At 37.4% G+C, this 12,361-nt stretch overlaps 1 protein-coding gene across 1 annotated transcript in view; it reads left to right on the top strand.

The window, feature by feature from the left end:
• Positions 1-559: 559 nt before the first annotated feature.
• ABCB10 (ATP binding cassette subfamily B member 10) overlaps positions 560-12,361 on the top strand; it is a 37,462-nt gene continuing 25,660 nt past the window's right edge. Inside the window, exon 1 of the mRNA XM_051993622.1 lies at positions 560-1,084. Within this exon, the coding sequence (XP_051849582.1) occupies positions 643-1,084 (442 nt within the window). The 5' untranslated portion in view covers positions 560-642. The remainder of the gene's footprint in view (positions 1,085-12,361) is intronic.

The raw sequence follows: 12,361 nt of genomic DNA, 5'->3' as shown, positions 1-12,361 counted from the left end.
GTTATCGGTTGAAAACGACTGCGTTAGAATTTACTCCGAAGTTGGGTAGAAGAGATGGGATGAGCGTAGGGAGATGAGGTGCCCTAGAGCGGGCACAAGGTTAAGGAGAGCGGGGTGCAGAGAGCTAGGGTGTAGGAGAGTGGGCACATTGCTCAACTTCTGGGGACCAAGGACGTAGGGTTACAAGGCCCGAGTAGTGCACGGGACTGGAGCCGGGTATCGTTTGCGAGGTGGGGTTTAAAGGGTGGAAGAGAAGGAGATGGGTGACCCCCTGAGAAGGTTTTGCTGTATGGAGTGACTCCTGGGTTTTAGATAAGGGAGGATGACATAGCAGAAACTCGGAACCTTGTTATCTGGGGCCGACACATAGGGCGACGGCGGCGGGCGGGGCCGGAGGAGCGGCGCACCAGCCCCAAGCCCTGGAGCGCTCAGTAGCCAGGCGCTGCCTCCGCCACTCTCTCCTTCCACGGGCTCCGAGCCTGCTGCGCGGCCCGGGGCCCCGGGGGCCAGGGTGGGCTGGAGGGAACGGCCCTTTTGCAAAAAAGCAGGAACTACGGAGTGGAAAGCAGGAGCGCTGGTGACGCTCGCGGCATTCCCGGGGTTGGGGGGCGTGTGTCCCGGTTCCCGGGCACTTCGGGCCCCATGGCTAGCTTCCCAGCCCGTGGCGGCGGCGGTGGTGGCGTCCCCCCGCTGCTGCTGCTGCTGCTGCGGCGCGCTCGCGGCTGCTCCTCCCAGTGGGCTCTGGCCGCGGCCCGCTGCCCGCTTACTGGGCGAACGCGGTGCTGCAGCGGAGGTCCCGCCGCCGCCTCCGGGCCGCCGCCGTCCCTGGGCCAGGGAGCGCGGCTCGCGCGGCTGCTGGGGCTCCGCGCCGCGCTCTCCGGCAGCCGCAGGTGCAGGACGACTGGCGCGAGAGACGGGCCAGCGCCGAGAACCGCAGCTCCCCTGGTCGGGAGCGAGGGCTCGGCGAGTGTAGCGGCGGGAAGTGGCGGTGGCGTCCGCGACAATTCTCCCCCGCAGCCAGTCGGCCGCTCCGAGACCAAGAAGCTCCTAGGCTTGGCATATCCCGAACGCTGGAGGTTAACAGGTAGGGCTCTTCCCCCGCTCTGGGTCTCCACCCTTGTCATTGACTCCAATTGACTTCCAGCCCCCATGGTCTCGACACTCGTCTTCTGCTTGAGGTCACCGGGCTGACTGGGCCGTGTTGGCCCTGACCACAGTGACTATTGAGTGACCGCTGCCATCCTCACTCCTGCCCAATCTGAGTTAGGCACAACTTTAAAAAAAAAAAAATCTCCTAAATGGAGCAGGAAGGAAGAGCACGAGATTTGGAGCTCGGAGACCTAGGTGATTTCGAATCCCAGCGCGGCTCCTTAGCTTACTTACCCGAATGTCCCAGGGAAAATCACTTCCCGATTCCGAGCTTCAGTTTTCTCCTCTGTTAGGGACGAAAGTACTCTGAGCGGTTCAGTGTAAAGTGGGTTAAATGTGGTGTAGGGGGACTGGGTTGGAATCCTGACACTGGCATTCATACTTTTGTGATTATGCAAATAGATTCAATTTCTGGCCTTCAGGTCCTTCATCTTCGAGATGGGGAGGTGGTTTGAGATGGATTTCTAAGGCGTCTTTCTATTCTAAGTCCCTTCCAGCCACCTCTGGTTTTGTTATCTTCAAGTAAGGGCCACTCTATAGATTACTCTATATGAAAGTTGGAGCTTCACAAGCTTGTGGGGGCAAGAAATTACTTAACATTAGTTAGACTGCTTTCCCCCCACCCCGAACCATTCTCTTCACAATTCAACAAACACCCCCATATATTCTATAGAAACTGGTCAAGTAAAGCATCTTCGTCTCAATATGTCTGAATTACTTAGATAGAAACTTGGTGGATCCTGACTACTTTTTCAAAACGGGTTGAACTTTAAATCAATCAATCATTTACTAAGAATTGACTACATGTTGAGCATGGTGCTGAGTTGCAGGCATACAGGGAAAGGCAAAAAACAGTCCCTGCCGCCAAGAAGCTCAGTTAATAATGGAGGCAGCTACATATAAAGAGAGTGATAGGGAATGACAGAAAGCCTAAATTTAGTATGTGGGGGTAGAGACAGAGAAGAACTCTAGAAGGTGGTTTTGATTTGAGTCTTAAAAGAAGTCACTGATGTCAGGAAGAAGACCTTTATATAGACCTGGAGGAAGAGCTGATAGAAAGACATGGAGATGGAACATCCTCATGTATGAAGAACTGCATGTGGGTTATAATGAGGTAGGGTCTGGAAAAGTGGGTGGGGGTTAGGTTTCGAAGGGCATGAAATGCTAAAGAAAATATATTATATTTGATTCTGGAAACAATAGGAACCACTATACTTTATTAAACAGAAAAGCAAATTTTGTCAATTTTAGCAACTCTCCATTGGGGAGAAATCTGAAGCAGTAGGACTAAGTAGACAATGAAAGTTTGAATTAGATTGGTGGTTTTGTGAGAGGAGAGAAAGATATATGTATATTATATATATATGCAAGAAACATTATGAAAATAGAAGCAATAAGACCTGCAAACAGTTTGGTTATATGAGATGAGTAAGATGAAGAACACTGAGGCTGGGAATCTGGGAAAATGAATGGATAATGGTACTTTCTTCAGTAAAGGAAACTTCAGAGGAAGGGAAGATTTGAGAGAAAAAGAATAAGTTTTATTTTGAGCATGTGTGTGAAAGAAACTGGGAATTGTCTACATAGAGATAGTAATTGAGACAATGGGACCTAATTTGATCATCAAAAAAGATTTTATATAGTGAAAAGAGAAAAGCACCCACCTTTCATATAATTATTGATTGGCCTTAACTACAGAGACACTCCTTTGTTATATACATTTTATGATATTTCCTCAAGGAAAATGCATGAATCGTGTATGAATCTGGGGTGAAAATTAAAACCTTCCAACTTTCTGTTTACTCAGTAGCATTTCTACCAATTGAATTCTTTTGCTTCACTTTGGATAAGCTTGAAACTTTTTTCAGGGCAATTAATATATTTAGAGTCAAGGATCTGGAACCGAAAAAGCTTTAGGAAATGGGCTAAATCTTGGAAGCACTAAAAAGAACCAAAAATGTGGTTTTGTTCCCCTCTCCAAACTTATGACTTCAGTATAGGACCTTTCAGGGAAGAAACTCCTTTCATCTATACAGCCTATCATTTTATCTGCAATTTATAATCTTACAGAGTTTGTTTTGTTTTTTAAGTAATTTCTTAAAAGAAATGAATAACAAAGTATGTGTTAATAGCTTTCCCAAAAATCATAATTTAAAATGATTAAAAGGAAATTTTTGTGAATTAATTTCCTACCAGCACTTGCTGAATAAGGCATGGTTTAATAAAAAAGGTGCTAGTTCTCTAATCAAACTTGGTTTCAAGTCTTGACTCTGCTACTTATTCCCTATATGGTCATGGACACGTTATTCATCTCTCTGGGGCTCATTTTTCATTTCTGTTAAATGAAAGTTTAGAGCATTAAATGATCTCTGAGGTCTCTTCTAGTTCTTAATTTAGGATCATGTGAAATTATGCCAAGCAGATAGAGCTCCCTTCAAAACCAGGACTGCCTCTACAACTTATGCATTCTTAAGGTTCAGAGAAATACTGACCTGCATTGATGGTAGAATTTGTAGAACCTGGAATTTTCCTAAGCCACAAATCATAAGTCTAGTTGCCATCCCTCTTTCTAAGAAAAATGGTAATTTTAAAAGATGTCAGTTACAACTTAAAAGCACCTTTCTTTTAAATTACTTGAAAGGTTTTAGATACTCCCCAAATTGGTTGAGAATCTTTAAGAGCAGAATAGTATGGAAGACTTCTCTTTTCAAACCTAGTGTTTTTATTAAATAGTTATTCAATTTTTTCGTTTTATTTTGTCTGACTTCTTAGTAAATACTGGAATGATTTTCCATTTCCTTCTCCAGCTCATTTTACAGATGAGGAAACTGATACAAACAGGGTTAAGTAACTTGTTTAAGGTCACACAGCTAGTAAATGTCTGAGGCCATATTTGATCTCAGGAAGAGAGTTCTACCTGACTACAGCCTTTGCTACTCAATCCATTGTGCTATCTACCTTCCCCTTTATTAAATATGCCAATATTTATGTAGCATTTAAAAGTTTATCCAACTTTTTCCTCAAAACCAACCTGGGACATAGGATTTTTTATTACCTATTTTGCAGATGAGAGAACAAGTTCAGATAGGTTGATAGGGTTATAGGATATTCATTCTGAGAGGGACAAACCTCAATCCCCTCATTATATAGATAAGGAAAATGAGAGTTATAAGAAGTGATTCAAACCTTGGTCCTCAGACTTAATATCCATTGTTCTCACTACACTTATTTGCCTTTGTTTACATAACTAGTGTTTAGTTGGGTAGCATCAGATCAATATATATGTTAAGAGGTTACTATGCACCATTACAATGCTAAGCACTAGGAAAACAAAAAGGGACAGTTTTTTCTCTCAAGGAACTCGCAGTCTAATGGCATGTTGTTCTGGCTTGGAGTTTCCCTGATATCTCTGTGGTGATAGACAAGTTATTTAGCATCTCTGGACCTTAGTTTCTTCATCTGCAAAATGAGGTGGGTGGACTAGATGAACTTTAGTTCTAAACCTGTATTCCTATGACTTCTTGGCACACTATACAATTCTGAGACTATTAGTTCTAGATGCCTTACCTAAAGGTATTTTTGAAGTTTCCACACTGGGTATTCCCCACTCTAATTAAAACACAGGTCTGGAGGGTGAGTTCTTAACCACAGTTTTAGGCTATGGAACCCTTTTGACAGACTGGTGTGGTTAGTGAAAATGCAGGTGTAACTTTTTTTTCCGTCTACATTTTTAGAACCCTTGATATCTAGACAAACTCTTTAGGGGATCTCTGCCCATATTAAGAACCCATAGGCTAGACAAACAACACACACACAAAAGTATTTTACTAGGAATTTAGAAGGCTTAGTAGCTTTCTCAGTCTTCTTTTACTCATCTCAAATAAGGAACAGTAATACTTGTCTTATCTATAGTGTTATGAGACTCAAATGTATTTGGAAACACTGTCAAGTACAAAGTGTTAAACAAATATACTGTTTTATCTTTGTTCTTATTGTCTATTTAGAGAATTAAAAATATAAAATCTGAGTTTGGTTATAATGTAGTGCAACATTTTAAATATGTGTACTACATTTTTAATAAGGGATACTCTTAGAAAAATTATGCCGATTTTTAGTAATCAAAGGACAAAATGATTTTTTAAAAATTTTCTCTTTTTAAAAAAAAAATTAATTCTTCTATCAGGTCATCTTATCTGCCTTTCCTCTCCCAAATGCATATATTTATACTCAGCCATGCTAGTACTTTGATAAAATAAATCTAATGATGATCTTAAAATAAAATAAAAATTCTGCTATCATTCTGCTTTGAGATGTTTTAAACTGAAAGATCTGATAGAATATTAGAATATTTTCACTATTAACAAATACAATTTGTCGAAATCTAAACAAAAAACCCCATGTAATTCCTTTTCCTGTAAGATAGTTTGATATTTTAATATATGTATTTGATGACTTGTGTTCCTAAAAATAAGGTCAGGGACAAAAAGATTTGGATTTTCCATAGAGAATGTGATAAGTTTTTGTGGTAATAAAAATTGGAAACCAAGGGGCTGTCCTACTAGAAAATGGTAAAACAAATAGTGATACATGAATGTAAGGAAATAATGTCATTGTGCAGTAAAAAATTTTGAAATGGGTGAATTCAGAAGAAACCGGGAAGACTTTTGTTAGCTAGTACAGAGCAAGAGAAAAACCAGGAATACAATTCATATGATGATAACTTTATAGAGAAAAGCATTTTCGAAAAACTTTAGAACTGATTAAATTTCAAATCCAAAGGAATAAAAAATGAATCATTACATTCACCTTATTATAGAGAGGTTATGAACTTAAAATGCTGAAAGAGATATATGTGGCTAAGCTGGGAATTTGTTTTGCTGGATTATGTACTTATATATTTGCAATTTTAAAATTTTGCTTAGATTTAGTTGGCGTTAGTTAAAAGGAACAGTTTAATAACAAGATAAAAATGCATTTAAAAGATATATTGCAATATATACTAAGTAAACAGAACATGAGAAAAAGAAAGCTGTCTTACATATATGTCACAGCATTATTAAGATGAATTTCCATAAAGTCATAATGGTTCATTGAATTATAGGATACATTCAGACTGATTAAGGTCTTGAGGATTCAGAATGAACTCAGGTTCATCAGTCATAAGTCATTGTTAAAGTTACTTAAAAGAGTATTTAAAAGATTTTTAAAAGACTAAGTTATGTAATGGTTAATTCCATACCAATCCTTCAAAGTTTGGAGTTAAAAAATAGTTGTATTATTTTATGATGGTTGTTGTTGTTTTTATATTTGTGCCCATGAAACTTGTAAAACACACATATATCAGAAAACAAAGCACTGATAAAATTCTTTTTGAAAAAATAAACCCTAATTTATAATAGTGACATTTTTTTCTTTTTGACCCTTTCCTTAGTTTGTCAGATATTTCAAGTCAGTTAAGATGCTTGCAAAAATTGAACTTCAAACAAACTTTGTATGAAATTTTTTTAAAAAAGAATCAATCATATGAATTTTTTATAAACATGTGCCAAAAATAGCTTTCAGAATTAATTGTCATTCTCCTAAGAAATAACTGCTCAGTGTCTTCTAATCTTAACTTCTACCATTGATCTATTTTTTTCTTTTAGGATAAGAATTTATAGCAAGTATGTAGCTTTTTTTCCTTGATAGCTCTTTTATCTCATCAACCAAAAGGTGACTTAAATTCCAGATGCTTGCTGTTCAACTCTAGGGTGGGACAATGGGATAAGAAAGAGCTACTTCATATGTTCTAGTTATCTAACTGATAGGAGGGACCATTGAATGCTGAATCATTCAGCCACATTTAAAATAAAAAAAAAGAAAAACCTCATATACTCTATAACTTGTGTGAAAACATTCAACTTAATCATTTTTCAATCATGTTTGTACTCTGTAAACATTAGTTCTGCTATGAAAGATTCTTCTTGTTGGGTTTTCCTTCCTCCAAGCCCAGACTCTTCCAGGCAATTAGTAATAAATCTAACACCACTTGTTTAAATTTAAGGCATCTTTTGAGAGTAGAATACCTTTCAGGTTCCTCATAAAAAGTTGTATGGGCTTTTATTTGGACTATATTTCAACCTTATTTGCATTCTTTGAACATTTTTTAAGTTGTTTTGTTAAAACTAATAAAGTATTAGTGAAGTTCCAAGAACTTACTGATTGACCCCAGCAATATCATATTAGGAAGGGAAGAAGCAATACAGAGGAGTCAATAGATCATCAAAAAGAGAACCTTTCCATTGCCAGCTCAGTGACCTTGTTCTTGAAATGAGCCAAAGTTTTCATGATCCTACTTTTTATATATATATATATATATTATATATATATATATATATATATATATATATATATATAACTTTTTATTGACAGAACATATGCATGGGTAATTTTTTACAACATTATCCCTTGCACTCACTTCAGTTCCGACTTTTCCCTTCTCTCCCTCCACCCCTCCCCTATATGGCAAGCAGTCTTATACATGTTAAATATGTTATAGTATATCCTGGATACAATATATGTGTGCAGAACCGAACAGTTCTCTTATTGCACAGGGAGAATTGGATTCAGAAGGTATAAATAACCCGAGAAGAAAAACAAAAATGCAAACAGTTTACACTCATTTCCCAGTGTTCCTTCTCTAGGTGTAGCTGCTTCTGTCCATCATTGATCAATTGGAACTGAGTTAGATCTTCTCTTTGTCAAAGATATCCACTTCCATCAGTATACATCCTCATACAGTATTGTTGTTGAAGTGTATAATGATCTCCTGGTTCTGCTCATTTCACTCAGCATCAGTTCATGTAAGTCTCTCGAAGTCTCTCTGTATCATCCTGCTGGTCATTTCTTATCTGTATCATCCATAACATTCATATACCACAATTTACCCAACCATTCTCCAATTGATTCATTCAGTTTCCAGTTTCTAGCCACTACAAAAAGGGCTGCCACAAACATTTTGGCACATACAACTCCCTTTCCCTTCTTTAGTATCTCTTTGGGGTATAAGCCCAGTAGTAGCACTGCTGGATCAAAGGATATGCACAGTTTGATAACTTTTGGGGCATAATTCCAGATTATTCTCCAGAATGATTGATCCTATTTTTTAAAAAAATTATAGCTTTTTATTGACAAAACATATGCGTGGGTAATTTTTCAGCACTGACTCTTGCAAAAACTTCTGTTCCAACTTTTCCCCTCCTTCCCTCCATCCTCCTCCCCTAGATGGCAGGTAGTCCTATACATGTTAAATATGTTGAAGTATATGTTAAATACAATATATGTATACATATTTATGAAGTTACCTTGCTTCACAAGAAAAATCAGATTTAGAAATAAGGTAAAAATAGCCTGAGAAGAAAAACAAAAATGCAAGCAAACAATAACAGAAAGAGTAGAAATGCTATGTTGTTGTCCATACTCATTTCCCAATGTTCTTTCGCTGGGTGTAGCTGGTTCTGTTCATTACAGATCAATTGGAACTGATTTGGATCCTCTCATTGTTGAAGAGAGCCACTTCCATCAAAATTGATCCTCATTATAGTATTGTTGTTGAAATGTATAATGATCTCCTGGTTCTGCTCATTTCATTTAGCATCAGTTCATGTAAGTCTCTCCAGCCTCTCTGTATTCATCCTGCTGGCCATTTCTTACAGAACAATTATATTCCATAACATTGATATACCACAATTTTACTCAGCCATTCTCCAATTGATGGACATCCATTCTAGCCACTATGAAAAGGGCTAAAACATAGCTTCATATTTTACTTTCCCTTTTGGCAAAAATATCAGGAAAACAAAGTAAGAGGAATTTTAACACACTTTAAAGATCAAAAAAGGATGATGATTACTTAAGGGCAAAAGTTTCTAAGCTAAGATTAGGTAATATTGGGGGCTTATTGAAAATATCTAACAAATGCAGGGTGAAAAGAGATTTGAGTTACAAACTTAAGTGAACCTGAGAGGTTTGAGCAAAACAATTCATATTCATTTAGTAAGTATTTACTAAATACCCACCGTGTGCCACCAGGTACTAGGAATAAAGTGACAAAAAAAACAAAAAACAAAACAAAACAAAACAAAACAAAAAAAAAAAAAAAAAAAAAAAAAAAGGCCAGAGGAGATGGATTAAGAAATCTTGATTTCAGGCAAGAGTTCTTAACCTGGTGTCCATGAACTTTAAAATGATAACATATTTTGAAAACTGGTTTCTAATATAATTGGTTTCTTTTATAATCTTATGTATTTTATTTTATTAATTTAAAAATACTTTTCTGAAGAGTTCATAGATTTCACCAAACAAGGGATCCAAGACCCAGAAAATATTGACAGTTCTTGGTTTAGAGCTAGAGAACCTGAGTTCATTTCATACCTTTCACTTAACCCACCTATGTGGCCATGGGCAATCATTTAACTTCCCCAGACCTCAATTTCTTCCCCTCCAAAAGGAGATTGTTTATAAAGTCCTTTCTATCCTGACATCTTTGAACTTATGGGAAAGTAACTAAAATAATTGGTTAGTTTTTTTCTTTGCATTTGCTTTTTGAAAAAAGAAGCAGAATACGAGAAAAACTGATAAGCAGATATCAGACATTATTGAAAGAACTGAGAGAGCATAATATAGTGGAAGGAGCCCTAGATTTAGAGGCAGGAAGGTTCAGATACTTCTTGGACATTGTTCAGATGTGTGGCCACCAGCAAATCAATTAGGTTTTTATGAACCTCAGATGGCCCTCTCTCTAAATGACTGAGTTATAGGCAGATAATATGAAGATGAAGGAAAGTGCCATATTGGTGAAGTCACAGATCCATGACTATTTTGAATTAATAAAAAAAGAAATTTCTAGGAATTGTCCCAAGATTTACAGATCCAATTCAATTTCATGCACCTTATTTCATCTGTGTCACTACTAATGCATAATTATGCTGATAACTACCATCTTGAGGAAGTTGGATCAAAAAGTGATGGAGATTGGGATTTTGAATCCTGTCTTTGACATTCTGCAACAACTTGTAAACAAGTTACTTTGACTCTCTCAACTTTGAGAGTCTCAATTGTTGTGATGATCAAATGAAATAAGGTGTATAAAGTATTTATTTATAGATCAGAAATCAGTATGATAATAATTATTATCCCAAATCCTTCAAAGAAACATTTAGGTGTTTTGATGTATTTAATAATAAACAAAGTATCCTAGAAAATTTCCACAAGAAGAGGTGATCCTCAATTAATCAAAATATTCCTCCCTCCACTTGTTAATTCAACATAGCAAGCATTTATTATTTTCCTCCTAAGGACCAAGGAAAGCATTGTTTTGGGTTTTTATTGTTGTTGTTGTTGTTGGTACTGTTCTGCTCAGAACACTGAGTTAGCGTCTCCATCATCATTATCATTATTAACTTAGGATTTGGAGACAGTACTCCAAGCTCTGGAATGGGACTTGAAATGGATTTTGTATCTGGTTCTACAACATTCACTGGGCCATGGTTCTGATCACTGAGTACTTAGGCCACTATCCTCTCTGATTCAAATTTCATGAGTCATATAATTTCTCATTCAGGTGTAATAAAGAGCTATGCCTGAGAGCATAGGGCTAGGACTCAGTCCCCTTGATATATCTAGGGTTTAAGGCAGTGGTCCAGATTTTTCCAGAGGTTTGGATTTTTGGATATCTTTATTAAATAACCATTTGGTACATATTTGGCCATATGATTTGTATTTAATCTATGATGATTATATCAATGTGGAACCTTAAACTGAAATATTAGCAAGTCACAATACAAGTTGGAAGAGGTTGGGAATAACTATTGCTCACAAAATGTTTGGGAATCCTATATGAAAGTCCTTAGAGGAGTTTTGTGTCAGAATTGGAATTTAGCCATTGAAATAGTATTTGTGTGGTTAGTCATTATGCCTTTTGGCTCTTCCAGATTTTTTTTGGGGGGGCTGGTAATGTTATCTTTTCATTGTACTGTTTACATTGTGATAAACAACTGTATATTTATTTATACTATTAGATATATAGGATTTCCTGAAAATCTTTTAAACTTATTAAAGCTTTTGGTTCACTTGAATCTGTGTTAATGGTGTTCCTTCGCCCTGAAGTTAATATCTATTCATTGTAGCTCCTAAATTCTTCTCCCATGCAAGGCATTGTGTATGACATTTTGGATGTTTGGCAGCAAAGAAGATATGCCATTTTGGGGGAACACAAACCTATAATTTCATTGGTGTAGGGAATTCGTCACTGGTGTAGATTAGCAATTTATATTTTAATGGCATTCAAGACTTTCCTGGTTGCATAAGCTAGTCTGTGAAAAGGTGGGACTGGGATCCACATCATGGTGTCTCCCAGGCCACCCCTCTATTTCTTATGCCATACTGTCTCTCAAGATCAGGTGGTTCCTTATCACAAGTGAAGTTTCCACTATTTATTTAAATTTAATTGCTTAATCAAAGCTTTCCAGTGCGTTGGTTTTCATGGGCCATGGGTAAATTGTGGTATATGAATGTTATGGAATATTATTGTTCTGTAAGAAATGACCAGCAGGATGAATACAGAGAGGCTTGGAGAGACCTACATGAACTGATGCTAAGTGAAATGAGCAGAACCAGGAGATCATTATACACTTCGACAACGATATCGTATGAGGACATATTTTGATGGAAGTGGATTTCTTTGACAAAGAGACCTGAGTTTCAATTGATAAATGACGGACAAAAGCAGCTACACCCAAAGAAAGAACACTGGGAAACGAATGTGAACTATCTGCATTTTTGTTTTTCTTCCCGGATTATTTATACCTTCTGAATCCAATTCTCCCTACGCAACAAGAGAACTGTTCGGTTCTGCAAACATATATTGTATCTAGGATATACTGCAACATATCCAACATATAAAGGACTGCTTGCCATCTAGGGGAGGGGGTGGAGGGAGGGAGGGGAAAAAAAAATCGGAACAGAAATGAGTGTCAATATAATGTAATTATTAAATAAAAAATTAAAAAAAAAAAAAGAGTTATTCAAGTTTGTAACTTAAGTATCACTTTGGCCTCTTCCCTCACAAAATCTCATTTTCTTTCTCTGCTCAGTAAAGTGTGTGCTATGATACTTGCTAAATTTATCTTTTTCACTATGTCTCCATTGAGACTCTTAGGTTGCCTTTATCTTT

Source organism: Antechinus flavipes, chromosome 4 (genome assembly GCF_016432865.1).
Source record: "Antechinus flavipes isolate AdamAnt ecotype Samford, QLD, Australia chromosome 4, AdamAnt_v2, whole genome shotgun sequence".
Lineage (NCBI taxonomy): Eukaryota > Metazoa > Chordata > Mammalia > Dasyuromorphia > Dasyuridae > Antechinus > Antechinus flavipes.
This window is presented reverse-complemented; position numbering and strand designations above follow the sequence as displayed.